At 49.6% G+C, this 25087-nt stretch overlaps 2 protein-coding genes across 17 annotated transcripts in view; both read left to right on the top strand.

The window, feature by feature from the left end:
• ZDHHC18 (zinc finger DHHC-type palmitoyltransferase 18) overlaps positions 1 to 25087 on the top strand; it is a 46200-nt gene that overhangs the window by 6000 nt on the left and 15113 nt on the right. For 2 of the 16 annotated variants that reach the window (XM_065576980.1, XM_065576978.1), the window contains exons 3-9: positions 2148 to 2297; positions 4225 to 4362; positions 4919 to 4967; positions 5982 to 6084; positions 7987 to 8096; positions 11474 to 11573; positions 16538 to 17459. In XM_065576980.1, the coding sequence (XP_065433052.1) occupies positions 2148 to 2297; positions 4225 to 4362; positions 4919 to 4967; positions 5982 to 6084; positions 7987 to 8096; positions 11474 to 11573; positions 16538 to 16864 (977 nt within the window). In that variant the 3' untranslated portion in view covers positions 16865 to 17459. The other 14 variants (XR_010594625.1, XM_065576981.1, XR_010594626.1 and 11 more) reach the window with 13 other exon arrangements.
• On the top strand, positions 17577 to 24057 carry SFN (stratifin). Its single transcript, XM_005302016.4, has one exon. The coding sequence runs from the start codon at positions 22665 to 22667 to the stop codon at positions 23403 to 23405; it is 741 nt and encodes a 246-aa protein (XP_005302073.1). The 5' UTR covers positions 17577 to 22664; the 3' UTR covers positions 23406 to 24057.

Genomic DNA, 25087 nt, shown 5'->3' with positions numbered 1-25087 from the left:
GTGAATTTAGGGTAATGAATTTGGGAATTAATGCTTTTAGGCGCTAGGATTTGTCACTAGCCTGGTAGGACTCCTGTATTCACAGCTCATCCTAGCTCTTATAAGAGGACAAGCATTGATGTAATGTAATGTATGTTTGTGTTTTTATGATGGCTATATGACGGTAAGTGTGTAGGTTCAGAATATGTGGCCTGCTTTTTGTGATGCGTTACCCATAGTAACGAATGCTCTAGCAAAGCTACTGTGAGACTTCTGGAAATGATCAAAGAAAAATAATTTCTCTCTATCTGACCAGATAACCATTTTGTGGGTGATTTTTAAAACGAGCTAGCTGTCTGCTTCACTTTCTGTTTCAAAATCCCCTGAAGTAGTTAGTCCACTAGCCCACTGCAGGGGCTACCTGTCATGTCGGCTGTTGCTCTTAATACAGTCTATTCATTTTCTTCTTAACATGCTTGACTGTGTCAAATCAGGTTTTTGAAGCCCTCAAAAGCATGTGATGCCCTCCCTGTTGTGATATCAAAGGGCTTTTTTTTTTTTTAAGTGATGTGCATGAATGTCCAAAGCTGCCCTTCCCAGCACTGCACCCATCCAGGACAGCACCCTCTGGCTGCATGCAGAAGTGTATCTTGCAGTGTCCTGAAAAATCTCCAACCGTGGCCTTAGAGGAAGTAAATTCCACTTGTGCTACTAGTATGTGTCAAACTTCAATGGGATCTGTCTGAAACACTCAAGAGATCACCCCTCCACCTTGCCCCCAATTCTACTGCTAAGCCACCCTGCCCATGGGCGGTGGATGAACCTCCCCTTCAGGAAGGCTAGCTCCCTGGCCACTCCCCTTCTGCCTGAGGCCCCGCCCTCCAGAGCCCTGAGTGACCCCCCCAGCGGCCGAAGCCAAGGCCTGTTCCTTCCCTCCTTCCCCCTCCTCACCCCCTGCCAGGGCAAGCCGCTCCAGCCCCTGACTGCAAGCCCGTGCTCCAGGCCACCGGCTGGAGCTGAGCTCCTGCTGGCTTCAGGGGAAGCAAGGACAGGGCTTCCCATGACCATGCCCCCAAAGGCTACTGCTCCTTAACTGTAGCTGTTTATTTGAGCATAAGCTTTCGTGGGCTACAGCCCACTTCATCGGATGCACAGAATGGAACATATAGTAAGGAGATACATATACACATACAGAGAACATGAAAAGGTGGGAGTTGCCCTACCAACTCTAAGAGGCTAATTAATTAAGATGAGCAATTATCAGCAGGAGAGAAAAAAACTTTTGTAGTGATAATCAAGATAGCCCGTTTCAGACAGTTTGATAAGAAGGTGTGAGGATACTTAACATGGGGAAATAGATTCAATATGTGTAATTATCACTACAAAAGTTTTTTCCTGTCCTGCTGATAATAGCTCATCTTAATTAATTAGTCTCTTAGAGTTGGTAGGGCAACTCCCACCTTTTCATGTTCTCTGGATGTGTATATATATCTCCTTACTATATGTTCGAGTCTATGCTTCCGTTGGAGTGGGCTGTAGCCCACGAGAGCTTATGCTCAAATAAATGTGTTAGTCTCTAAGGTGCCACAAATACTCCTGTTCTTTCTGTGGCTACAGACTAACACGGCTGCTACTCTGAAACCTGTAGCTGTGTTGCTGGTGCACAGAACGGTTGTAGAAGAATCACATGTGTGTTAAGAGCTTGTTACTTCCTTTGGTTGAGAACTGTTAGAGAGGAGCTTTGCTTCCTTCCTCTGTGTTCTAGAGATGAGTTAATGGTAGAGTGCTGCTTTAACGCTCACTATGTATATAGTGCCTCTGATTTTCAAAGCGTGGACTGACATTAATTCCTTTCAGCAGCCCTGCAAAGGAGATCAGTGTCATCCCTGTTGAACAGAAGGGGAATTGTGGCACAAAGATTAAATAACACTCTGAGTAATGCACAGAGCTAAGATTAGAGCTCTGGAGGTCCTGGCTCCCATCTTGAACTCAGTCCCCTAGATCACGCTGCCTCTCCAGCTTTCAGATTAGATATGAATGAGCACAGCACAGTGCATACCAGCCGGCGCTGTGCCATGCAAGAGAGGAGCAAGCCCGCGATGGCTGGGGTGCCCTGTGGAATAGGTCTGTGAGCGTCTGACTCTTCCCACTTCACTTTCACTCCACAGATAGCATGGGCACCTCCACCTACCGCCCACCTGCCCGGACAATGGAAGTGGTTATAAACAAATACGTGGTGAAATTAAAGTACTGCTATACCTGCAAAATGTTCCGACCCCCCAGGACCTCTCACTGCAGCGTCTGTGATAACTGTGTAGGTAAGTCCGAGGGGATCAGGAGCAGGTGAAATCTGCATAGATAAATGGGGGTCTAGTTTAAGCTCTTGAGCAAAAACCTTTCTGCTTCACCATAAAGGGCTTGAAAACTAACTAACAAACTTGTGATACAAGAATCTCTCTCCCTTCTCCCCACTTCTAACTAATGACAGATCTGTACAGTGCCAACGGTGGCCTGTGGGCTGGGTACAGCATGTGCTGTGCTCTAATGCCTTCTCTTCAATAGTACCAGGTAGGATTGCACTGGTGAAATGCAGCATATCTCCTATTTAAACCAACCTCCAAGCATCTGGGTATGAAATAAAGCTGCAGGATCTCTGGTCCCTTGGCCACTCTGTGTTGCAGTCAAGGCTAATGTGAAGCAGAGGGGCCAGCATATCTTCTATTTTAGCCTTTCTGCCCCATGGCGCCTGGTGCTAGATGGGAGGGAGAGCTGGAGGCTGAATAAGGAGTGGAAAAAAAGGGTTGGGTTCACCCACACTGGCAGATGTGAGGGGGACTGTGATGCAGCAGGAGATGGTGTGGCAGTGAGGTTCCTGCATAGTCTAGAGTCTCTGGAGGAGCAGTTTAAAAAGCGGTCAGTCTGGTGCGACGTATGGGCAGGATGGTGGAGTATAGGTGAATGGCAGGTCCACTGAGCACACTTCATTCATTGTCCGCCTATCTGAGTACAACCTTCTGTTCCAGTCAGCATGTTGCACTAACAGTTGTGGATGCTGGGGCAGCTTGGGGACAGATGAAATTACTGATTTGAGAACTGCCACAAAATTCAAGGTCACCTGTCTAAAGAAGATGGCTCAAAGACAGGGAGTTTGAGGAGCTACTGAATGGCTTTCAAGGATGAAGCATGACATCAGCGAGAGTCACTCGGTGGCACAGGATGCAGCCCCACCCAGCTTGGTCAGGCCTGAGCATTGCTTGAATGGGAGACCTCCAGGAGGCTTCGGGTTTTAGTAGCTGGCATTCTTCCTTCTGAACCAAAGCCTCAGCCTAGTATTAAGCAGTGCTGTGCTGCTAGAGTTGCAGTTTTTGGGTGAGACCTAAGTTGGAGGTCCTGGCCGCTTGTGGTTATAAAAGATGGCTTGGTACATTTTTTTGCTAGCGGAGGAGTGTTAACCCATGTGTCTTGGCAAAATTTCTGTGTGGGTAATTTCATTCTGCCATCCTAAAGTCCCCTGGCGGTTTCAACTGGATAGGATATTCTTCACATCCTGTATTAAACTCTTAGGTAATGTTACCATGAGCTGTGAAAGAGTTGCTAAGTTTCACCTCAGAGGTGGCTGCATTTCAGTGGTGGGTAAAGTGGTGTGCGTGTTTTGCCAGCAGTGCTACTATTGTTAAAAGGGCTCTGCTAACTTGAAATCTAGTCCATTCTTTTAAGAGTCAGAAGTATTTTCAGGTATATTGCATCTGCTCTGGGTTCCCTTGCCAACCTTTGTGGCTTTACAATCAAATTTTCCTAACTTTTAAAATGCTTTTTCTCTTCACATGAACAGGGGAAACTGATTAATGCAAGGGAACAGTGAAACTGAGTCCCCACAGTTCTGTCAAAGGCACAAAGTATACAGACTGAAGAAATAGAAATGCATTTTCTCTAATGTCTTTCAGATTTAGTAATTGTAGGTGTTACAAGTAACCACAGTTAGTTAGAACAGTATTCTGGTAAAGTGATTTTTTTAAGGTTGGTGTCCGTATAAAGTTAAAGAAGGGCACATATACAGATTGCAAAGTACTATATAAATATAGTGATGGTGTCCTGTCATTCAGAGGTACTGGGTTAAAATCTTAGGTTGGCAGGGTAGGGCAAAGGGCTGGCTTGTAGCCCCGAGGTTCCCAGAGGCTCTGCAGTGTTCACCCATTTGTGGGGAGTAAGCTGTTCTAATGTCCTTCCCTTTCTGCCTTGTTTCAGAGCGGTTTGATCACCACTGCCCCTGGGTAGGCAACTGTGTGGGGAAGCGCAACTATCGCTACTTCTACGCCTTCATCCTCTCCCTCTCCTTCCTGACGGCCTTCATTTTTGCTTGTGTCGTCACCCACCTCACTCTGCGTAAGTACTGCGGCCGCTGAGAGTAACACGTGCATCGCCCTCCTGACCAAGGTAAACTCAGGTCATCACCATGGGCACCTGGCTTAGCACAGACAGGGAAGCAGCCTCTAAATTTGTATCAGACTAGGTGATGGATGGCTCAGGTGACGATCATGAGATTCAGGGCCTTTCACTGCTTGGTCATCTGGATGAACTGGTCGAGGGCCGCAGTAGTGAACTGTAAACCTTATTTTGTTTGAGAGTTTTGGTGAGTGGGTTATTGCCCTCCCTAGCAAGTAGGATATAGACTCTGTCAGGGCTGCAGTGGGTTGGAGGTGTATGTATACATTGCATCTACGTCTAGTCATGGCCTCTGATAGAAGGCAGCTTGCCTTTCAGCCCCTGAACCTCTTGGAGCACGTGCTGCACACCAGCATCTAGATTGCGGGGGTTTCTCAGTCAGTTGGGCAGATCCATGTAGCCTTTGGCAGGGGTGTGTACTTTGAAGCAGGACAAATTGGCTGGAGATGTACCTGTGCCTTCTTGATTTCAATATCTTGTCCTGTTTGCTTTGTAGGCTCTCAGGGAAGTGGATTCCTCACCACTCTGAAGGCAACACCGGCGAGATATCCTTTTAAAGCCTGCACCTTCCCATCTGTTCCCCTTTTTGTATGCTGACACAGCTGGATCCCTGCAGGGTATTGGAGCAGAGATACTAAAGCTATAGGTCTCGGAAAAGTGTTCTCTGATTTACACATACAATAAGCCCCTTCTGTCACTATACTTTACAAACCCTAATGCACGTAGCCTCCTTACACCACAGGGCGGGGACGGGCAGACTTCTCTGCATTTACAAGAGGTGGTGGTGATCCTGTAGCCAAGCTGGTGAGACCCTTTGTTCAAGACACGGTCTCTTTCTCCAGTGCCAGACTAGTACCTTGTGCTCGGTGATGCACAGACGAGGGTTGGAAACAAGCTCCCTTTCTGACACATGGGAGGACACATGGAAAACGGGGGATGTCATTGGCCGTAGTGAGTTCTCCCTTGATGGGCACTCGCAGAATAGCACAGACAGTGGGAAGGAAGCTGCATGCCTGCTTTGTTGGCTGGAATGCACTCTCCTTTGCTAGCGAGGGCAGACCCTTTTCCCTAATGTAAGAGGTAGGGGTGAGAATCCAATTCCTTGCTAGGAGTCTCAGCCAGCCACTCAAAAGCAAGGGCACCTTGCTGAGTCCTTAATGACCCTCCCTAAGTCCCTGTGCTTGTTCCCCCCCACCTCACGGTTCATAGGATCTCAGGGTTGGAAGGGACCTCAGGAGGTATCTAGTCCAACCCCCTGCTCAAAGCAGGACCAACCCCAACTAAATCATCCCAGCCAGGGCTTTGTCAAGCCCGACCTTAAAAACCTCTAAGGAAGGAGATTCCACCACCTCCCTAGGTAACCCATTCCAGTGCTGCACCACCCTCCTAGTGAAATAGTTTTTCCTAATATCCAACCTACACCTCCCCCCACTGCAACTTGAGACCATTACTAGTTGCTGAGAGTGCCTCCATTACTTGGACCCGAGGCCTCCCCTTGCTGTGTGGGGTGTGTGTGTGTGTGTGTGTGGTCTCGGAGGCTTCCTTGACTCTCTTTCCACCGTGCTGGAGTTGGTGATATGTTTTTTCTCAGTCTGGTCTATTTTGGGCCTCTCAGGTTTTCACACTTACCTAGTCGCCTCCAACCTGACGACGAATGAAGACGTAAGTATCCGTGTGTGTCTCCTTCCATAGAGTGGGACCAGAAAGGGGTAAGCAGCACCTCTGGGCGTGAAGCCCATTCCTTTCTAATCAGTGAAGCGATCAGCCAAAAATCTGTTGCTGTCTCTGCAGAAGTGTGTTAGAGGAAGTTATCTTGACAGGCCCTAGGTGCTTGTAGCACTTTATTACAGAGCAGATAAAAGATAGCACCTTTGGGCTGCCCCCAGAGTTTACACTTTAATTTGAGTAGCCCAGCAGAGCATGATCCCGCATGCGCACACAGGCAGAGTGCATGGGTTTCAAAAGGGCGAGCGGTGTGTGTTGCTTGGCTGTGTGGAGACGAGGAAAAGAGGTCATATTTTAAAATACTAGCTAATACACTTGAACTTTTGGGCTGCCCCTAAGATGGACCACGACCAGCTAACATGTTTGTAAACAGGACTTGCCTTGTGTACACTAGATGCAAAGTCCTGTTTAAAATCATGTTCGTTAAAACATGTGAGCTTAACATGTTTTGAAGCATGACTTGTTTCCCAGTCTAGACATGGCCTCTGTTAATATTTGGACCATGAAGAGAGCAATAGAGAGGAAGGAGGCTTGATCGGTGGGCATTACTTGGTTCAGTTCCTTGCCTTGCCACAGATTTCCTGTGTGACTTTGGCAAGTCCCATTGTGTGTGTGTGTGTGTGTGTGTGTGTGTCTCTCTCTCTCTCTCTCTGCCTTGATCCTTTCTCTATGAAAGGGAGTTGATACATAGGGGTGTTATGAAGATAAATGTATTAAAGATTGTGACATGTTCAGCTACTACTGTAATGGGGGTCTGATAAGTACCTAGATAGCGTAGCTGTTTGTATATGTCTGGTTACTTAAAGGGATTTGAAAATCACCCTTCTGTCTGAAATATTTGTACCACCTTGTTGTTACAAGTGACACAATTGCTGTCTCAGAGAGAAGGGTTCCTCTACTCTTTTACTTAGTGCATTTAACAGCACTTTGGGGCAATTTCTGCTCTCGGTTATACAACTGAGATTCCCACTAAAGTCAATGGGAGTTACACAGCGTGACTGGTGCATTGTCTGTCAGTTTCCCGTGTTGCTTGAGTGGCCTGTTTGTCACAGCAGCCGGGGAAAGGAAGTAAAAAGGGGAAGTGTGATTGTAAACTCTCACAAGCTGGCCGAGGCTCAGGGGCAGAGGTAGGATCTGGAACGCCATCTAATTCCTACAGCTGACATGACTGAGATTTCAAGGCGACAGTGTTTCCTTCAACAGGCTCCTGTGGGTGCTCAGCGTGAAGAAACTAAAGGGTTTCTTTACATTAACAGAGCTGCCTATGACCCCTCTTGCTGCTAGCTTAGCTCTGTAAGTGCCCTATGTGCTTTACAGAAATAAGTCCCTGCCTTGTAGAGCTTTGTCTACATTTGGCAAACAAGAAACGACTGAAGTGTAACAAAGGGATGGGAGGGTGGGGGGGTTTACAACACTACACAAAGTGTGATGCATAGTACATGGTGTGGGAAACGTGTAACTAGTGGGCATTGTGACCGAGACTAAGCTTGGGCAAAGGCAGAAGGGCGAACTGCTCTAGAGAGGACGCGCGCTGCAGAAGGCCCGCTAAAGGTTGCTTGGTGCAATGGGAGGGGGAAGCTTTGTCTCACACAGTGCTGTTCTCTCAGCTAGCCGCACTGCCGTGGAGAGGATTTAGAGCCCAGGGAAGCGAGAGCCGTGTTGTGGGGCACAGTGCAAAGCTCCACACCCCTCTGCGCTGGCTTGGGTCACTTCAGTCCTGGGCTTTTCAAGCAGAGTGTGCCAAGGCCTCCTCCCATGTGACCTGGGCAGTGCACTGACCATCTCCGTGCTCTCGCCAGGCTGTCGCTTTCTAATCAGCCTGTGTCCTTTCAATTGCAGATCAAAGGGTCGTGGTCAAATAAGAGAGGCTCAGAGTTTGCCAATCCCTACAGCCATAAGAGTATCCTCACCAACTGCTGTGCAGTATTGTGTGGGCCATTCCATCCCAGGTAAGAGCCTCCGATCCGCACTGGACTCGGGACTTGCACCCTGCCCTGACACTGCCGCCACATGCGGAGGTGAAGACAGGCGAGGTTAATACTGGCTCCCAGGAGCCAAGCCAAAGCGATGGCCCAGGGCTCTCGTGCAGGGTGGGGAGGGTAATTCTGAGGCTCAGGCCCAGAGGGAGAGGTAAATGTTTAGGCGAGTGCTGACTGTTACTTTTCATCCATCGAAATCTGCTTAATTCAGGGCACTTCAGACTTCATTGTAGGGTGTAAACTGAGTGCAACTGGAATTCCCCCCTGCAGTATAGTAAGGGTGGGATGTGCCTGTTACAGGCGGGCCCAGCAGCGAATGGTAACCGCTTGCTATGGACAGATTTACTAGATGTGTGTTTCCTCTTTAGATATTTAAAAATCCAGTGCCCTAAGGACCTCAGGAGGGCTAACGGATGCAGCCTGTGAGCTTTAGCACTACATAAAGAATAACCCTGGGCTTAAAGGTGCCCTGCAAAGGACTTCCCAATACATCTGACTTCTGGGTGATGGAGAAGTTCTTCACTGCTTGTTTTTACACTACAAATACAGGTCTTGTCTGCCCTGGCAGAGTCTCTGGTGACTGGAGAACGAGTGGAATGACACACTCACCAGACTCAAGGCAGTGAAAGCTGAGTGATCGGGAGAGTACAGATTTTAGACTGTGGTTAAATAAAGCTGCTATTATTATTATTATACAACTCTTTAATTTCCATGACTAACTGACCGCCTGCGGGGGAGAGAGCTTTGTCTCACTCCTCACTTGTCAAAGAAGGCAGGAGGGCTCTTGCTAAATGTGCTCTTGATACAGCTCCAGGATCTCCAGGTGAGAGCAGACTTGACATACCTGATATTTCTAAGGTGAAAAACAAGCATCAAAACCCCTTCCATCCCACCATCATCCACTATAAAGAAGGAGAATTAAGGGGCACCAGCCCAGTTTTTTCCTTTGCAGGTCATCTCTAAGTGGCTGGAATTCTACATGCATCTTGCAGCTGCTTTTCAGATCAAGATGGAGCATTGCATGCTGGGATATGTGGTCTGTGGAGGTCTTCACCTCTATCAGAGATGGGGTTGACTGCAATCCTCTCCATTTTATGCAGTATGCTGGAAACCTTAGCCTTCTGGCAAGTAGTCAATGCTGTCCTTACTCAGACAATTTGGAGACTCTTGCATTAAAAGGACACAATGATTTCCTATTTAATTTGATCCTGACAAATTCCCTTACCTGTGAATTATCTGCAACTGTCATTAAAGCAGGAAGGAATAATGCCAAACATCTCTCTGACTTTTCCTCAACTGTGCTGATTTGCTTCTTGTTTTTCACTGGGCTTGGACAATGAAACCAGACCAGTGAGTTCCCCCCTCTGCTCTTCCCCGGGGCAGGGGGCAGGGTCCCTGGGTTGCAGAGTTCCTGGGGCAATGTTGTTCACTGCTTAAACTGAATTGCAGTTTAAAAAAATCATTTAATGAAACCTGGTTTGTACCTTTCAAAAAACAAACAAACAAAAACCCTCTGTAACCTGCCTAACATCTTCCATCTGAGGCGCTCAGACTAGACGATCAGAATGGTCCCTTCTGGCTTTAACAGCTATGAATCTAATCCCATCAAAAAATAAAACTGCCATGGTTTAGTCACATGAGGGCGCAGTCGGGCAAATTTAAAATAATCTCTTGGGTTGGGTGGTTGGGAGTTTCATCCCAACCCACGTTTTGTAGCTCTCAGCCTGTTGAATGCTTCAGGCACTTTTGAGACAGTGTTTCTTTTGCTGGGAGGAACCAATTTGAACTTACTGGGAGGATTCCAGAAATACTAGCCCAATGTAAGTGTAATGAAATAATTCAGGGAAGGTCAGCTGTTGTTTAACCTGTGCTCAGGAGGGCTGTTACACCATGAGCTAAGGAGGGTTTTGTTTTTCCCTCTAAAATACTTCCCAAGGTTCTTGTCCTTTTCAGTGTCACTGTTACTATGGAGTCCATGATAGTAAGTGAGCTAATCTATTTAAATATGTTGAGAGCACTGGGAGGCAGACGACTGCTAATGGGATAATAGTATTTCACTCCTGCTCTAGGGGGCCTCTCCAGCTCCAGCCTACCACAGTAGTGACACAACTTTGTCTCTAGTTCTGAGTGCTCAGGAACCCATATCATCCATCCCCCCCACTGACACTTTGTCTAGCAGTCCCCACAAAGAGACAAGCAGGGCTTGGGGAAGCTTACCCTGCTGCTGTCACTATGGTACTGGTTCTGTGGCTGCAGTGGGGACTTGACTGTCCAGGGTGGACAAGCCAGCAGCTTCCAGGTGCACTCAGCTCACACCAAGAGATTTGAAGAAACGCCTTCCTGCCCAGAGTGCTAAGTGTTTGGGCTCAGGTGGGTGTGCATAGCCTTGCCGGTCACCTTGGAGTTTAAGCGACAAGTGTTTGAAAACATTCACAAGAAAAGTCTGAGCCATAGTTAAGTGCTGTCCTGTGTGCGGAGTCTGTTCCCTCTCCCCAGTCACCCTCATGAGATTTGGCCAAGGGGATTTTCCTGAGTGCATTCAAATTCCCTAATCTCTGGACAGACACAGCTGTCTTGTGCTAATGATCAAATGCTGTCAGGGTTTGCTAGAATCACAGAAATATAGGACTGGAAGGTATCTTGATAGGTCATCTAGGCTTGGCCCCTGCACTGAGGCAGGACTAAGTATTATCTACACCATCCCTGACAGGTGTTTGTCTAACCTGCTTTTAAAGGCCTCCAGTGATGGAGATTCCACAGCCTCCCTAGGTAATTTGTTCCAGTGCTTAACCACCCTGACCGTTAGGAAGTTTTTCTTGTCTAACCTAAATCTCCATTACTACTTGTCCTGTCCTCAGTGGATAAAGAGAACAATTTATCACCCTGTTCTTTATAACAATCTTTTACATATTTGAGGACTGTTATCGTGTCCCCCTCAGTCTTCTCTTCTATAAACTCAACAAACCCAATTTTTTTCGGTCTTTCCTTGTAGGTCATGTTTCTAGATCTTTATTTTTGTTGCTTTCCTCTGTACTTTCTCCAATTTGTCCACATCTTTCCCGAAATGTGGTGCCCAGAACTGGAGACACTACTCCAGTGGAGGACTTATCGGTGCTGAGTAGGATGGAAGAACAACTACATGTGTCTTGCTTACGACACTCCTGCTAATACATCCCAGAATTGTGTTCACCTTTTTTGCACCAGTATTATATTGTTGACTCAATAGGTGCTAGCAACTCATTTTTATAGCATCACTGGTTGGCTTAGCACACAGCTTCGGGGGTTTGTTTCTTGATGAACGTTGCTGTTTTAACCTCTCCCCTCTTTTTTCCCATCTTGTTTTCTAGTTTAATAGACAGAAGAGGATTTATCCAGCCTGATGCTGGGACCCCGTCCAGTCCCAAGAGTGAAATCCCCTCCTTTGGAGCCAAGACTGACACCAGCATGGTAGGAGGCATTCCCTAGTGGTGCTGTGATGTAGTCCAGTGCCTGTCGTGCCTGTGCCTAGCTCCAGTCAGTACCTTCCCGTTATCTCCCTGACCTCAGGCAAGACAGCCCTGTCGTGCAGAGCTGCCAAAGACTCAGTCAAACCAGGCGTTACTTTTTTATTTATTTATTGTTTTGTTTCACTGTGATGTGGCTTACCTGGATTTTCAGCTGCTCCAGCCTGATGCCGAGCAAGACCTTGGCCTCACCCAGGGAGAGGGGTTCGAACCACAGCTGGGAAGCAAGAAGGGCTGCTTGGGAAACCCCAACCTCTCAGAACCATCCAAGCTTGGAGTGTCCGCTGCAGAGAGTTGCCATCTTTCCTGCAGGGATTAGCTGAATGGGCTGCCGGGCCTTGTGGGGGCGGAGGATGGGGAGTCCATGTCCCATCTCCAGGGCTGCATTCTAGATTGGGGGTTGGGTGTTTGGGGATGATGAAGGCTGAAAGCTAGGTCTCCCTGCTGTGTCTCTACACGTGCCTCCTGCATCTCTGCCCCAGGAGTGTGAGGGGCCGCTTCATGTGTCAGTATAAACTACGATCCCATCTGGGCCTGTGGAATATGTAGCGTCCCTTTCCCGGCAGCACCGTTACTTTTCAGAATTGCAGCTGGCTGGTTGGGATAACATTCTCATTCCCAGGTGCTGGGGAGAGCTCTGAGGGTCCAGACCCATATGGGGCAGTGAGCATAGGCAGGGAAATAGATGTGCCATCCCAGTTGCTGTTCAGTGCTGGCTCTCACCTGGTCACAGAGAAGGTGCTGACCAACCCTTCCTATTGTTGTAGCCATTTCAGCCAGTAAGAAGCCATGCAAGGATACAGGCCAGAGGAGTTCCTAATTTTAACTGTTAGAAACAAAATAAGCAAAGTATTTTGTGGGTGTAATGGGGAGATGTTGCCCTTAGATGGTCACCTGTCAGACCTCTGCCCAACACTAGATGGCTAAAGCGTGAGTGGGCTCCAGCGTTGAGGAGGCGCAGGGTTACCCTGAGTGCTGGTGTCAGTTAGCCTGCGCTTGGTTTGGATTCCTGGCCAGTAGAATAGAGTGGGGCCACCTGCTGGCCCTCTGGGAATGATTCCTCTGAGTTTGTCTGCCCCAGGGTGGCACCATACCTGTTGCTGCTCCTTACCAGGTGTTCACCAGTCTGCCTTGTGAATTACTGACACTGGCGAGTGTGTTTAGGAGAGTTACAGACACATTAGCAATACTTGACATGTGTTTATTAAAAGCTGCTGGGTATTTTGCACAATTTTTTAGATTTTTTTCTAAGTAGTATTTTTTTATGTGTCGGTGTAGATAGCTGCTGTACATATTCCTGGCACCAGGGTAGAGATTTGCGATGTTTGTTCTGTGTTAAGCCACTTGGTTAGACGCCCCAGGCGTTGCAGTATGTATCGGACCCAAGCCCTTTCATTTTTCTCACCTGTGCTTTTATCACTAGTCAGTGCATTTGTGGGGCAGATTGTCAGAGAGGTATTCCCCTGTATTCTGCTTTGCACATCATGAATGACAGCACGCTAGCAGAGAATTGCCGGCTGCTGCAAACATAAGGAGAACATAGGGTGTGTGGAAGGGGCTGGTATTGCTTAAGGCACCCCTCATTCGCCCTACCCTGTGAGTCAGTCTTCTGAGCAGTGGTGAACTTCAATGGGACAATGTTTAAATGCACCCCCCAGCATGGTGTTCTCACATTCCATGCATTCCCTTCCTCTCTAGTTTTTGGCACTCTTTTGTAGCCCAGTTTTGTTGCTGGCCAGAAAATGTCACAAATCCTGACTGTTCAAAGAGCAGTGCATGAGATGTGCCCCGCCCCTCCACCACCCACCTCCTGGGGTTGGGAACTTGGGATCTGCATTTACATGCTGCTGGCTTCTTGCAGAAGGCAGTGGTTTTAGGTGGGGCTTTAAGAGAAGCTTTAGCTGAGAAGAAATATTGGACAATTTCAAACCATTCCTTTTTGGAGATTTGATTAAAAATCTGCTCCTTCCACCCTGTAAATGTTCCTCTTGCTTCATGTTTCTGGCTCAGTGCATAGAGAGCTCAGTATTCAAGCGAGAAGGGGCATGGCAGGGGTGCTGTTGTTAGTGAACTAGGATAGCTGGGGGCCGGTGGTGCTGCTGCCTTGTTATATGTATGGCTGGGGACTGGATGCTTCAGGCTTCATATGCTGTTCTCAGTCAGTCCCCTTTCCAGCAGGGTGACTAGTCCAAAGCCAGCCCCCGTTCTTAGTGACCAAAAGCATTTACCAGCTGTTCCTCGGAGAAGTATCCTCGCACCACAACCCCCCCAGGATGTTAATGTTCCCCACTGCTGGCAGCTGAGGCGAAGAAGGGTCGCTACCAGCGTGTAGCGTAAATTACCACCGGAGCCCTGGGGGTGACCCCTGCAGCTCAGGGGTGAGGCAGGCTGGCAGGGCCGCTCACTCTGCAGATTGACACACAAGGCTGTAGCTGATGTGCCTTGCCACTACTAGACTGATCTTCAGCCTCCGACGGCTCAATGCAACAGCGTCAAAAGCTGCTGCTGTGTCTGGAAAATAGCACTCCAAAAATCCTTTCCAGAAACCATGCTGCACAGCAGTTACCGTCTGTCTTCCCCTTATCCACAAAATAGCCGGTGTTCTTAATACAACGTAACTCTCCCGTGGCCCTGATGCTGTTTCATTGCTTGTGTAATGGTAGGACTGGCAGATGGTGTGTAGAGGGTCAGTAAAGCTACGCTCTAAGAGGCTGTAGCTTTAATGGGAAGGGATAGGAAAACTGACCCTGCCTCTTACAGGAGTTCTGAAGGAGGGCGAGGGAGGCAAACTCTCTCACTTCTGTTTGAACCGGTTTCTCTTGTTACTTGCTGTAATAAAGTTATATTTTTAAAGTTAACTGTTTGGGGATTTGTTTGTTTCCTTTTATGGGTTTGGAGGCATGTTCCTCAGCTTCTGCAGTGGGGTGAGTAATGATTCTCTGTCCGTCCAATGAAGGTTAGATGGATTCTTCCAGCTGCGAGGCTTGCCTGCCCACTGTAATCACTCCCCGAAAGGATCAGGCTGGAAGGTATGCACAGCTGCAAACCCCAGCAACTTGGTGTGGCCCGATGGTTTCTCGGGGTTTCATCGTTCAGCTGCTGAAATTTGACACAGCTCAAACTGCATCTTCCTTCAGAGGCCTTAAGTTAAGCACCCTTCTCCCATCCCCCTCTCCCTCTAACCCAGTCCAGTGCTGTCCCAGGATCTGAGAGTGGCCTGAGACAGAGCGCCCTCTTTCTGACACAGTCTGCCCTGTCCTTGCCAGCGGATGCTGAAGTGCATAATCTCTGGTGTCTTTCCCAGGAGGATGCCTGCCAGGACTTTGCCATTTCCTGCACTGCCTGATGGGATCTAACACCCCGCTTTCTTGATGTTAGCCCTGCTTTCTGAGGGGTAGTTGGTAAGAGAGCACTTTCTTCTTCTCTCCCCAGTCCAGTGACTCATCTCATCCTCCCTGCATGATTTGCTCTGTACAGGAAGCCCCAGCTACCCTCTGGTTTGTGTAGGCATTGGTGTGTAGTGTGTGCGAAGAGCCCTGCTAGTCTTTGTGGTATGTAGGATTATCCCCAGCCTTGCAGAGGATTAGGGAAAGTTTCATTGCACTGCACTGCAGACTGAGTGGAGGCAGAGCAGATGTGCTTGGCTGAGAGCTGCCGTGCATTACTTTGGGTTTAGGCCAGTTGTTACTAGAGCTGTAGGGTTTAGAGAGTAGTGAGGATTGGACTTAGTTTGGAGGGAGATGGGATGCACAGACAGAAGGGTGAGGGCAGTAGGGCTTTAAGCCCTGAATGGTGGCTGCAAAGAGGCTGGATTGCAGTGTTGGCTTTTAGCCCTGGCAAACGAGATGCTGCTGTGGGTGGAAGAGAAGCTCTGCTGATGCAGGGATGTGACATTTACAGCAAGGTGTGGCGTGACCACAGGACTGGGAGCCAGGAACAGATTCGTAATCCTGGCTCTGTCACTGATGCACTTTGTGACTAAGTCACTTCCCCTTTCTGTGCCTCAGTTTTCCTCTCTGTAACATGAAACTCATCCTTCAACATGCCTGGGACACCGGTGAGTAATTTGTAAAAGTGCTTTGAAGAGAACGTACTGTTACATCAGTGCTCATTACTCCGTGACGAAGGCTGGGGATTCTGCAGGGACAGCCCTGCTAACACTTGCATAACTGCGCTTCTCCTTCTTGCCACACACCGCTAATGAGCTAGTGTCCGCCAGAAGGGGAGCACTGATAATGCCCAGCTGCCAGGAAGCGTGATGGACCCTACCAGTGTCTGTTCCCTGTCTTCCCAGCACAGTCCATAGAACAGTTTGTATTTATGACACGAAGTCAGCTGTCCCTGGAACCTGTTCCACTGCTGGTGCTGCTGCCGTTCTCCGCCATGTGCTATCCACAACAGGTGTGGGTGCAAAGGAAGTCATGACCTAGCAGCTGTGGAGAAAACAGATAGTTACACACCTGCAGAGTGTCTAGTGGTGGCTGCATGTGTCTTGCTCCGATCCCCCTTCCTCCTCATCTTCCTCTCCCTGCTGAGTGCTGTCTTGCTCATGTGGTCTCCTAATCACCCCCTCTCCTACTGCATGATGCTTGAGAGCACTGGTCAGTAATAACTCACTTACCTGCCTTGTTTTGAGGGGTCTAAACAGCTGATGCTTGCCTGGCATGGGTGTTACCAGAGGTCAGCTGCTTCAGCTCCTGAGGAGAGTGTTGCTGGAGCCTCGCTTGTGCTGCTAACACAGGACTGGCACTGATCTGATCCCATCCTGTTCTATTTCCTGTAGCTGGCTTGGAGGATCCACTCCTGCTCTTGCTCCTGTTGCCTGACTCTCACTCTGGTATTTCTTGTACTAATCCTCTCTTTCTCTCCTCCACTTTCCTTTCCCTGCACTGACGGGGGGAAATCCAGTATGTTCAGGGGACTAAAGCGCTCTTGAGGACACGGGTAATACCTGAAACAGCGGCCATTACCACCGCCTGTGCCTCCACGCCAGGGCTACGCTACTGCACCTCGGTCCCTCCCGTGGCAAGAGAGGGAGGAAAGCTGCGGTGCACGTGGGAAAGCCTTTCCAAACCCGCGTGTGGAGCTGACGCACTCTGCTGTGCCAGGGGTTTGAAGCATAAAGCCATAAATGCATCTGTTCCGAGTGCAATAACTGGAGTTCTTACCGTCTCCTGCTGCTGGAAAGAGACTCATGCAACTGAACCAAGGCCCTCGCTGGCTCCTTGGAACTAGCCTTACTCTGCAGTGCCGGTGTCGCCCCCTCAATAGACTGAAGATGTAATTATAGTTATTTAGATGAGCAGGTACGTGAGACTTTACCAGGTTTAGTGCGGGGTGTTCACAGCTGGTTAAGTGGGCTCGTGAAGCAGAATTCTGCCAGAGCTGGCCAGCAGGCCGCCTCCCCAGCCGTGAGCTGCTTGCGTGGTATGTATGCACGCAAAGGACTCTCCTGTCTCTGAGGTAGTTAGTGTGTGTGAAGAGTTCACCTTTCAAACACTTACTAGTAAGTTCTGTGTTTTCCGTGTCTTAGGATACACTAGTGTAGAGAAAGGGAGTAAGTGCAGTAGTGACTTTTGCAGCCCCCGTGTAGATTCCTCTGCTCCTGCCATCAGCATTCTTGAAAGGACAGAGCAGAAAAGAGGGGGAGGAAACTGGATGCTCTCACACTGTAGCAGCCACTGGCAAACCAAGCAGGGTTTGTAAAAGGGAGCTGGTGTAAACCTGTGAGACCCCACCCTGGTCAGCTAGGCTAGAGTCTGGGAGGGTTTGAAATCCATTTATGCCTTTTACTTTTTGTAACAAAATAAAGTTTCTCCTATTTACTGTACATGGGCATCTGGCTGTTGTTTCCCCAGCACCCAAGGGGAACGCCTCCAGGCTGCTCTTACCGGCGGGTGCTTTTCCTTTAGGGGGTGGCGTGAATGAAGATGGAGCATAGAAGGGTTTGCGTATGTCTGCATGACCTCTTGTGTTAACCACGGGGCTGAAAGCCAGGAACTCCCTCAGCCGAAAGCCAGCTTTGGCACTGACTGTGGCCTTAGGGCACGTTCGAGCCACCATTTCCCCCCCCATAAAGTGGGAATGAAACTTGGCTTGTTCCCAGGAATGGGAGGTAATATTTGAAGAGCATCAAATGTCTGGTGCTGAATTGTCACCGTTTTTCCTGATCAGTACTAACCCAAATTCAAACCCTGTCGCTGCTGAAATACCAGCCAGAGATCTGAGTCAAGTCAGGGCCCTGTCGCCCATCTCTGCAAAACCGAGACAGGGTGGGCGATGGCTCTTGAGGGGCAGGAAGGGTCAGTTCAAACAAGCTTTTTGGGGGGGGGCTCATGGTCCTGCACACGCTCTGCAGGCTATCAGCAAGCATCTGACTGCTACAAGGGGCTATTTTAAGTGGCTTTCTAGAGCGGAGCTAGCAGAACTCTGCCTCAAGCCTCACATGTGAGAGCTGCTGAAGTGAGTGCACAAGACGGGAGGAGGAGGCAGGTGGTGATCCATGGCTCTGCAACAAGACATGGAGACTGGGATCTAGCCTCTGCTGAAGCTACTTAGTAGGCCTCCCTTGGTAAGAGCTCGTTTTATATGATATTGCTTCAGACGCACGTGCATTTAAATCAGACCGTACTGGCTGGAGGCAATTCCAGGGGCCTTATTTCTCACAGCTGCCCCACAGGCAGGGCAGAGTCCGCCCTAGCAGCATGAGGATGCAATGGTCTGTCCTCTCACACAGCTGCAGTCAGGATGAGCTGGCTACCGAGAAACAAACTAGGGTTGAGAGCAGTGTTTGAAGTTGTGCTTAAAACATTTACGACAGACGTGACTAGGGATGGAAAACTGTAGACTGCTGAGACTGGTGCTGGCTTTGTACTTCATACAGCACCAGGACTCCCAAGGTCCGTCTGTGCCGTTGGCCTTCCCACCGTGGAGTAGAATGAGTAGATGGGAAGAATTGTTTAAAAAAACCTCACACAGCTGCATCGGTGCTCTAACAGCTTTGCAAATGTAAATGGATTTAGTGCTCAGAGTGCGAGTTTGCTGCAAGCCCCACAGAAAGGACAAGTGCCACAGCCTGTAATATTGGGAAATGCATATACCCCAACCTATTGCAGATTCGAGGTCGGTTAGTTTGTTTGGCCTTTGGTCCTTGATGCAGCTGCCTTCAGGTAAGGTTCGTGTAGTGCTGTCCTCACCAAGGGCATTCCACCAGTCTGGGCCATGCACTTCAACTGCAGACAGTTTAAAATGGAAGCCGCTCAGCCGATCTTGGCACAGGCAGCACTGGTGGCCTACACACAGCGACTCGGTGTATGCACTGGGCAAACCAAGGGAGAGCGTTGGGTGATGGCTTCCATTTGGTGACCAGTATTAAAAAACAAGCAAAGATTCCGTCTGGAACTAGGCTGTCACTTTCCCGGTAACAGACTGGCAGAGCCTTCACCCTGCCAGGAACAGAAATGGTGGGATAATTCAGGGACACATTGAGATCTACTGCTGAAACGTGCTACATAAGAGCTATTAATTCACCACTCGGGCTGGGAATGGAGAGAGTTGTAACAAGTTTGACACACAGGTGGGGCTAGTTTCCTCTCAAGGATAGAGGCGGTGGAATCTCCTTCCTTAGAGGTGTTTAAGGTCAGGCTTGACAAAGCCCTGGCTGGGATGATTTAGTTGGGAATTGGTCTTGCTTTGAGCAGGGGTTGGACTAGATACCTCCTGAGGTCCCTTCCAACCCTGATATTCTATGATTCTAGACCGGCCCTAAAGACAAAGACTGCGCTTGCCTCCTATCTGAAGGCAGCAGCCCCACCACTGTACAGTGGAGTTCAGTGGCTGGATGGATCAACAATTCCATTTCCTGGGGGGATGAATAGTTTGTCCCTTGGAATGTTCTGTGGGGAGGGAACAAGGATTTTCAAAGCTAGGATGATACGAAGGAGCGCTCACCGAGAGCGTGTTAGCACTCCTAGGAGGTGACAGCGGAGACCCGAAGAGGATGGCCAGCTGCCCATGGAAGCCGGTAGTCTTGTGGGGCTTGCCCAGGGTGTCCCCCAGCCTCAGGTACTCAGTGGTACAGATTCAGGCACCAGCCTGTAGTTGTCCAAACTGGGGTCTGATCCCGGTGCCAGCATTAATACCCACGGCTTGTAGACTTCTGGCTGCTTTCAGAGAGATCACAGGGGCCCAGAACTGAGGTCTCAGGTAGAGCAGGACTCTTCCAGCAGCACGGCTGGGGCATTGGGTTGAGCGCTGACAAAGCAGAACCACCACCATTCCCTGCAGCATCTAAGACTCCCAGCCCAGCCTTACTGAAATCCCAAGATCTGAGGAGTATTAGGCTGCCAGAGTCCTAGCTTAGTGTTAATGTCGAATATAAACGCTTGCCCTCAGCTAGGAAGTAGTGTCTGTGGCCACAGGCTCCGGTGGAGCCAGGTGACAGGCCGGTGGCTAGAGCACTAGGCTGGAACGTGGGAGACTGGGTTCGAGTCCTTGCTCTGTGACAGGCTTCCGGCGTGACCTGGGCAAGTCACGTGCAGTTGGATTTTCAAAAGCACTGTTGAAAATGGCACTAGTCTCTGTGCCTCAGCTTCCCCTCTATAAAATGGCGATAACAGTACCTCCCCCTGGCACATCAGTGGTGTGAAGATGGGGAAGATTGTGTGTGAGGTGCTCAGATACGATGGTAATAGGGGCTAGATATGTACCTTAGTTAGCTAGAGCATCCACCATGCAGTGTTAATCCCATCTCTAGGCTCAGGAAAGTTAGTTTCAAGCCTCAGTAGTGGGTTTTCCTCAGCCCTTAAAAACCAGCATGAGAGCAAGAGCCACCGTGGGCCATGCTATTCCCATCTGGCTTCGCTCAGCAGGGACAGGGACCTTCTGCAGCGAAGGGCTCACACGTCAGCTGGAGGAGACACTCCGCTGCTGTTTGCACAGATGAGTAAACCAGTGAGTCATGCAGCTATAATAATTTACCTGCAAACTGGGACAGCTGAGTTACTGACCCCACCCTCCCCTCCCCATGCTACACCAGCTATATCCATATAGCAGATAAGGTGAGCGATTAAGGCAGGTTTCAGAGCGGGGAATTTGTCATGAAGCCTTCAGGCAGCATCAGACAGAGAAGCAGTCAGCTCCTGGCAAGTGGGAACAGGCTTAATCAGTTTGAGAGTGAAACTTCAGTGTAACATGAGAGACAGATTCTAATCGGAGTAGCTAATTACAAAGCAGCCAAGCAATCGCAGAAATTGTTTTTCAAGCATCTTCAATGTAATCAAAAAGAAGAATGAGCAATAAATGGAGAAAGGCCTGGTTTGACAATCGGATGGAGGATACAATACAGGACAGCTTTTATTTCACAAAGAGATGTCTGTGTCCCAAGTACACCCTTTCAACAGCCACAAGTCCCCTCCTGTGTTTAGATCTGAGCTGTGTTCCCTGCCTCTCGCATGATGAGCCATGCTGTTAGGAAGTGGCTTTAGAAGCTCTTATTTTAAAGCAAAACTTCTGCTTCATTGATGTTTGTAGTGGGGAATGGTGCTGCCTCTCATCTGAGGCATTTAACGTCAAGTCACACGAGTACACCATCCTGAAATGGGTGGGGCTACTTTAAACATTACTGTCCCCCACCCTCCCATGGTCAGTCCGACTCTCGGACATGCTTCCAGAGAGTGGTGTGCAAGCAACTTGGACAATAGCATTATGTTCTCTCTGACACTAGTCTCCCTCAAGGCAAAGTGGCAGAGGTGATTTAAAAATGAACTTAGCAGTCGTGGAAGTTTTCCCCACCAGCACCTCAGACAGGCAGTGCAGGCTTGTTTAACCATGCATTGCCAGCCTGCCCCTTTGCTCAGTAGACAGCTTTAGGTTGTACAGACACAAGTAGAAAGTGGCTTCTTTCTTACGCCTTCCTAGTTGCCCATAAACATATGCCATGGGAAATAGAGGTCAGCTCTGATGCATATGGTTCAATTTTAACGGAAGTAAGAGAACTTCAATTTGAGGTATGATTTGAGCATAAGATTAGGAGCCAGAAATTCCTTGATTCTAATCTCACTCCTTTACAAAAGAAAGAAAGAAAAAAACGAAAAAAACCCTAAACGTCTGAGGATTTGGACAAATCCTTTCTCCTCTCTGCCTTGGTTCCCGAGCTGTACAATGGGGATAAATACTGGGGCCTTGTGGAATTGAAGAGCCCTGTAGACCTGCCAGCATTTTGGAACAGAAACAGCATTTACAGAACTCTGCCCCATAAAGCTGGAGCTGCTTGGCCACCTTTGGTTTAGGAGCTTGTTCACTGCCTCTTGCCACTTCTGCCACCGGGTTTCCCTGCGCGGCACCGCTGAGGACATTAGTGGGGTGAAGAGCTGCATCTGAAATCTCCCAGCATTTATGTCAAGCTTCAAATGATAAAATGTTTGAGAGATTCTGGAAGGTGAGTTTAGGGCTGTTGGAAGCTGCAGGATCAGCCACCCCAGGGCTTGATGGCCTCTATCGGGCCAGAGAACAGGGACAGCAGCAGTGGGACAAGATTCCCCCACACACCCTGGCAGGGAGCCTAACTCCGATCAGGTGGCGCCTCCTCTAGCTCACCCTCCATGGCCTAGCACGTCGTTGGCTGCCAAAAAGGGGGCCAATTATGACAGCGAGAAGAGTCAGCCATGCAAACTGGAACCAAACAGCAAGACCTCTGCTCCGGGTACCAGCCTCCTGCCCAGCAGGTCTCAGGGAGGGGGCCTTGCATTAAGGTGGATTTCTCTGACATTGGCTAGTGCATAATCCGTTTAGCTCCAAGGTGAATCACTGCATTTTCCTTTTAAGGAGAGCACAGTCTGGGAGGAAGTGGGGGGAGGGGTTCATTGAGAGCTTCTCTGCCACGCCTAGTCGTTGCTCCAGGCTGAGACGCCAAGCCAAAAGCCGATCCCGTCAGCAGAGCTGAACAGAGACTCGGAAGGCTCCCAGGGTGACTGCCTGCTCCTTTTCGAACCAGCCTCCTTGCAAAGCGGTCTCCTTTCCACCAGGACTCCCAGCCATGGCGAGAAACCACCAGGTGCAAAAAGCCAAGCTGGCCGAGCAGGCCGAGCGTTACGAGGACATGGCTGATTTCATGAAGGCAGTGGTGGAGCACGGGGATGAGCTCTCCAATGAGGAGCGCAACCTCCTCTCTGTTGCCTATAAGAACGTGGTGGGATGCCAGAGATCCGCCTGGAGAGTCATCTCCAGCATCGAGCACAAGACTGAAGAGGGTGATGACAAAGCGCAGCTGGTGAACGAATACCGGGAGAAGGTGGAGGGGGAGCTGAAGGACGTCTGCAACATTGTCTTGGGGCTGCTGGACAAGTATCTCATTAAGAAAGCCAGCGACGCAGAGAGCAAAGTCTTCTACCTGAAGATGAAGGGAGACTACTTCCGATACCTGGCCGAGGTAGCCACCGGGGATGAGCGCAAGGAGACCATAGAAAATGCTCAGAAAGCTTACCAGGAAGCAATGGACATCAGCAAGAAGGAGATGCAGCCCACGAACCCCATCCGCCTGGGGCTTGCCCTCAACTTCTCCGTCTTCCACTACGAGATCGCCAACGCCCCAGAGCAGGCCATCACGCTGGCCAAAACCACGTTTGATGAAGCCATGGGAGACCTGCACACGCTCAGTGAAGACTCGTACAAGGACAGCACCCTCATCATGCAGCTGCTCAGGGACAACCTTACGTTATGGACGGCAGAGTGCGCGGGAGAAGACGGTGGAGAAGCCGGGGAAGAGCCTAAGAACTGAACTGCAGCCCACCAAGCAATGGTCACTCTCCCTGTCCCTCCTCCTTTTTTGTAAGACACGTCTCGGCTCCCAAACGCTCTGCCTGGATTCCAACAGCAAAGGGGACTGACTGGTCTGTGCGTATGGTATTCACACGTATATCTTGCCTTTTCTCATGGCAGCTTTGAGACAATTCCCCCTTCCCTGACCCTCCCCCCCTCCTTCCACATTTCTTGTGATCTTCCTGCTGGGGTGGTTACTGCTGTGGAAGGGCACTAATAGCTTCACACAGACTTGGGTGTCCCCCCCCATTGTCAGTAACACCAGGGGTTCCTGACCGCCCCCCAGCACTGGGGCCTGCGGGTGCCTCCTGGCACCTAACATTTAAAAAGGGGAAGCTGAGTTTGGTTTTCGGGGTAAAGATACCAAAACCTAGTCGATCGCCGCTAGAGAGTGCGCTCTCCTTTGCTTTCTGTAGTGACTTATTCTGCAGGGTTCCTCTACGACCTCCTGGGTATTCCTTGAGTCAGTAGGAGGCTGGAGGTTTTGGGCCATGGGGGGGTTCTTTGTAGTGGGTTAAGAATGACAAACTTGAGGTGCCTCCTGTATTTGTGTATTGCCAAAGCCACTGCCTGCCTGTCCCTCTCCAATAAAACTGCACTTACACTCCTGCCTTTGTAGTCCTCGGAGTCACTTCTTTACTGCATCCCGGTGCACGGTGCGGCCCTGCCGGGGCACGGCCAGCGCTGCCTGGCACACCGCAAAGCATGCGTTTCCAATGCACTGGAAGGGGAGAGGGAGTTGCTGGCGTGCTCAAGTCGAAGCAGGGAGTGAGCGCGGTACTTTTCCAGGCAGGTTCATGCACGCCAGGCTGCCTGTAGTCGCTCTGTGCATGAATGCTGGACCTGGGCAGAGGAGCTAGACTGCAGTTAGCCTTGTGAGCAGGTTGTGCCCACAGAGAGACCAACATGATGTGAGACCTGGTGGCCTTTGGTAAGTGATAGAAATAGGTGGGGTGGAGGAGCAGAAGCTATCCCAGGGGAGAGGGACTCCGAATGGCTCATGAATGGGTAAGCAGGATCCCCTCACTCTCCTGAAGGGAACAGCATCACTGACCCTTCTTCAGGCCATCTCCAGCGCCAGGTGGCATGACACCCCCCCACCCCGCCCCAGCTGCTGCCAATAATACTGGTTTTAAAAACCAGCCACTATTCTGTGTATTCCTGCAACTAAAACCCACAGGGCACTAACCGTCACATCCAGCTCTGCTCGCAGCGTAGGAGCTAGTCAGCCCCCACACCTTGGTACGGTCCTTCTCTGCATAGCAAGCCCACATGCCTATGACTCCAATTCACTTCCAGAGATATGCAGGGCTTGTCTACATGAGCTAGTGGCACTGGCCCAACTAAAGTGGTTATTTAAAACGGATGTAGTTTAACGGTGGCAAATCGCTGTAGTGGGGACATTTATATTGGGTAAAAAACAGGCTTAGTTGGGTTTAAGCGTAAATGAATTAGGATGCCGTTTAAATTAAGCTGAAATCAGCTGCTCAAAGCGAAAGGAGGGTGACCAGAGGGGTTTGCCCCGTGTAACTAACTCAGAAAACCCACACGGGTGCAACTTGTACGTAGAAAAGTTCTTGAGAAGATCTTGCAACTGGGAGCCTTTAGGGTCCTCCCCAGGGCTGATCCTGACTAGCCTAC

Source organism: Chrysemys picta, chromosome 23 (assembly GCF_011386835.1).
Source record: "Chrysemys picta bellii isolate R12L10 chromosome 23, ASM1138683v2, whole genome shotgun sequence".
Classification (NCBI taxonomy): Eukaryota; Metazoa; Chordata; order Testudines; family Emydidae; genus Chrysemys; species Chrysemys picta.
Note: the sequence above shows the minus strand (reverse complement) of the source record. Positions and strands in the feature narration are given on the sequence as shown.

What these genes read in the sequence shown, in the direction of transcription:
- SFN (XM_005302016.4), top strand. Translation starts at nt 22,665, where the DNA reads ATGGCGAGAAACCACCAGGTGCAAAAAGCCAAGCTGGCCGAGCAGGCC.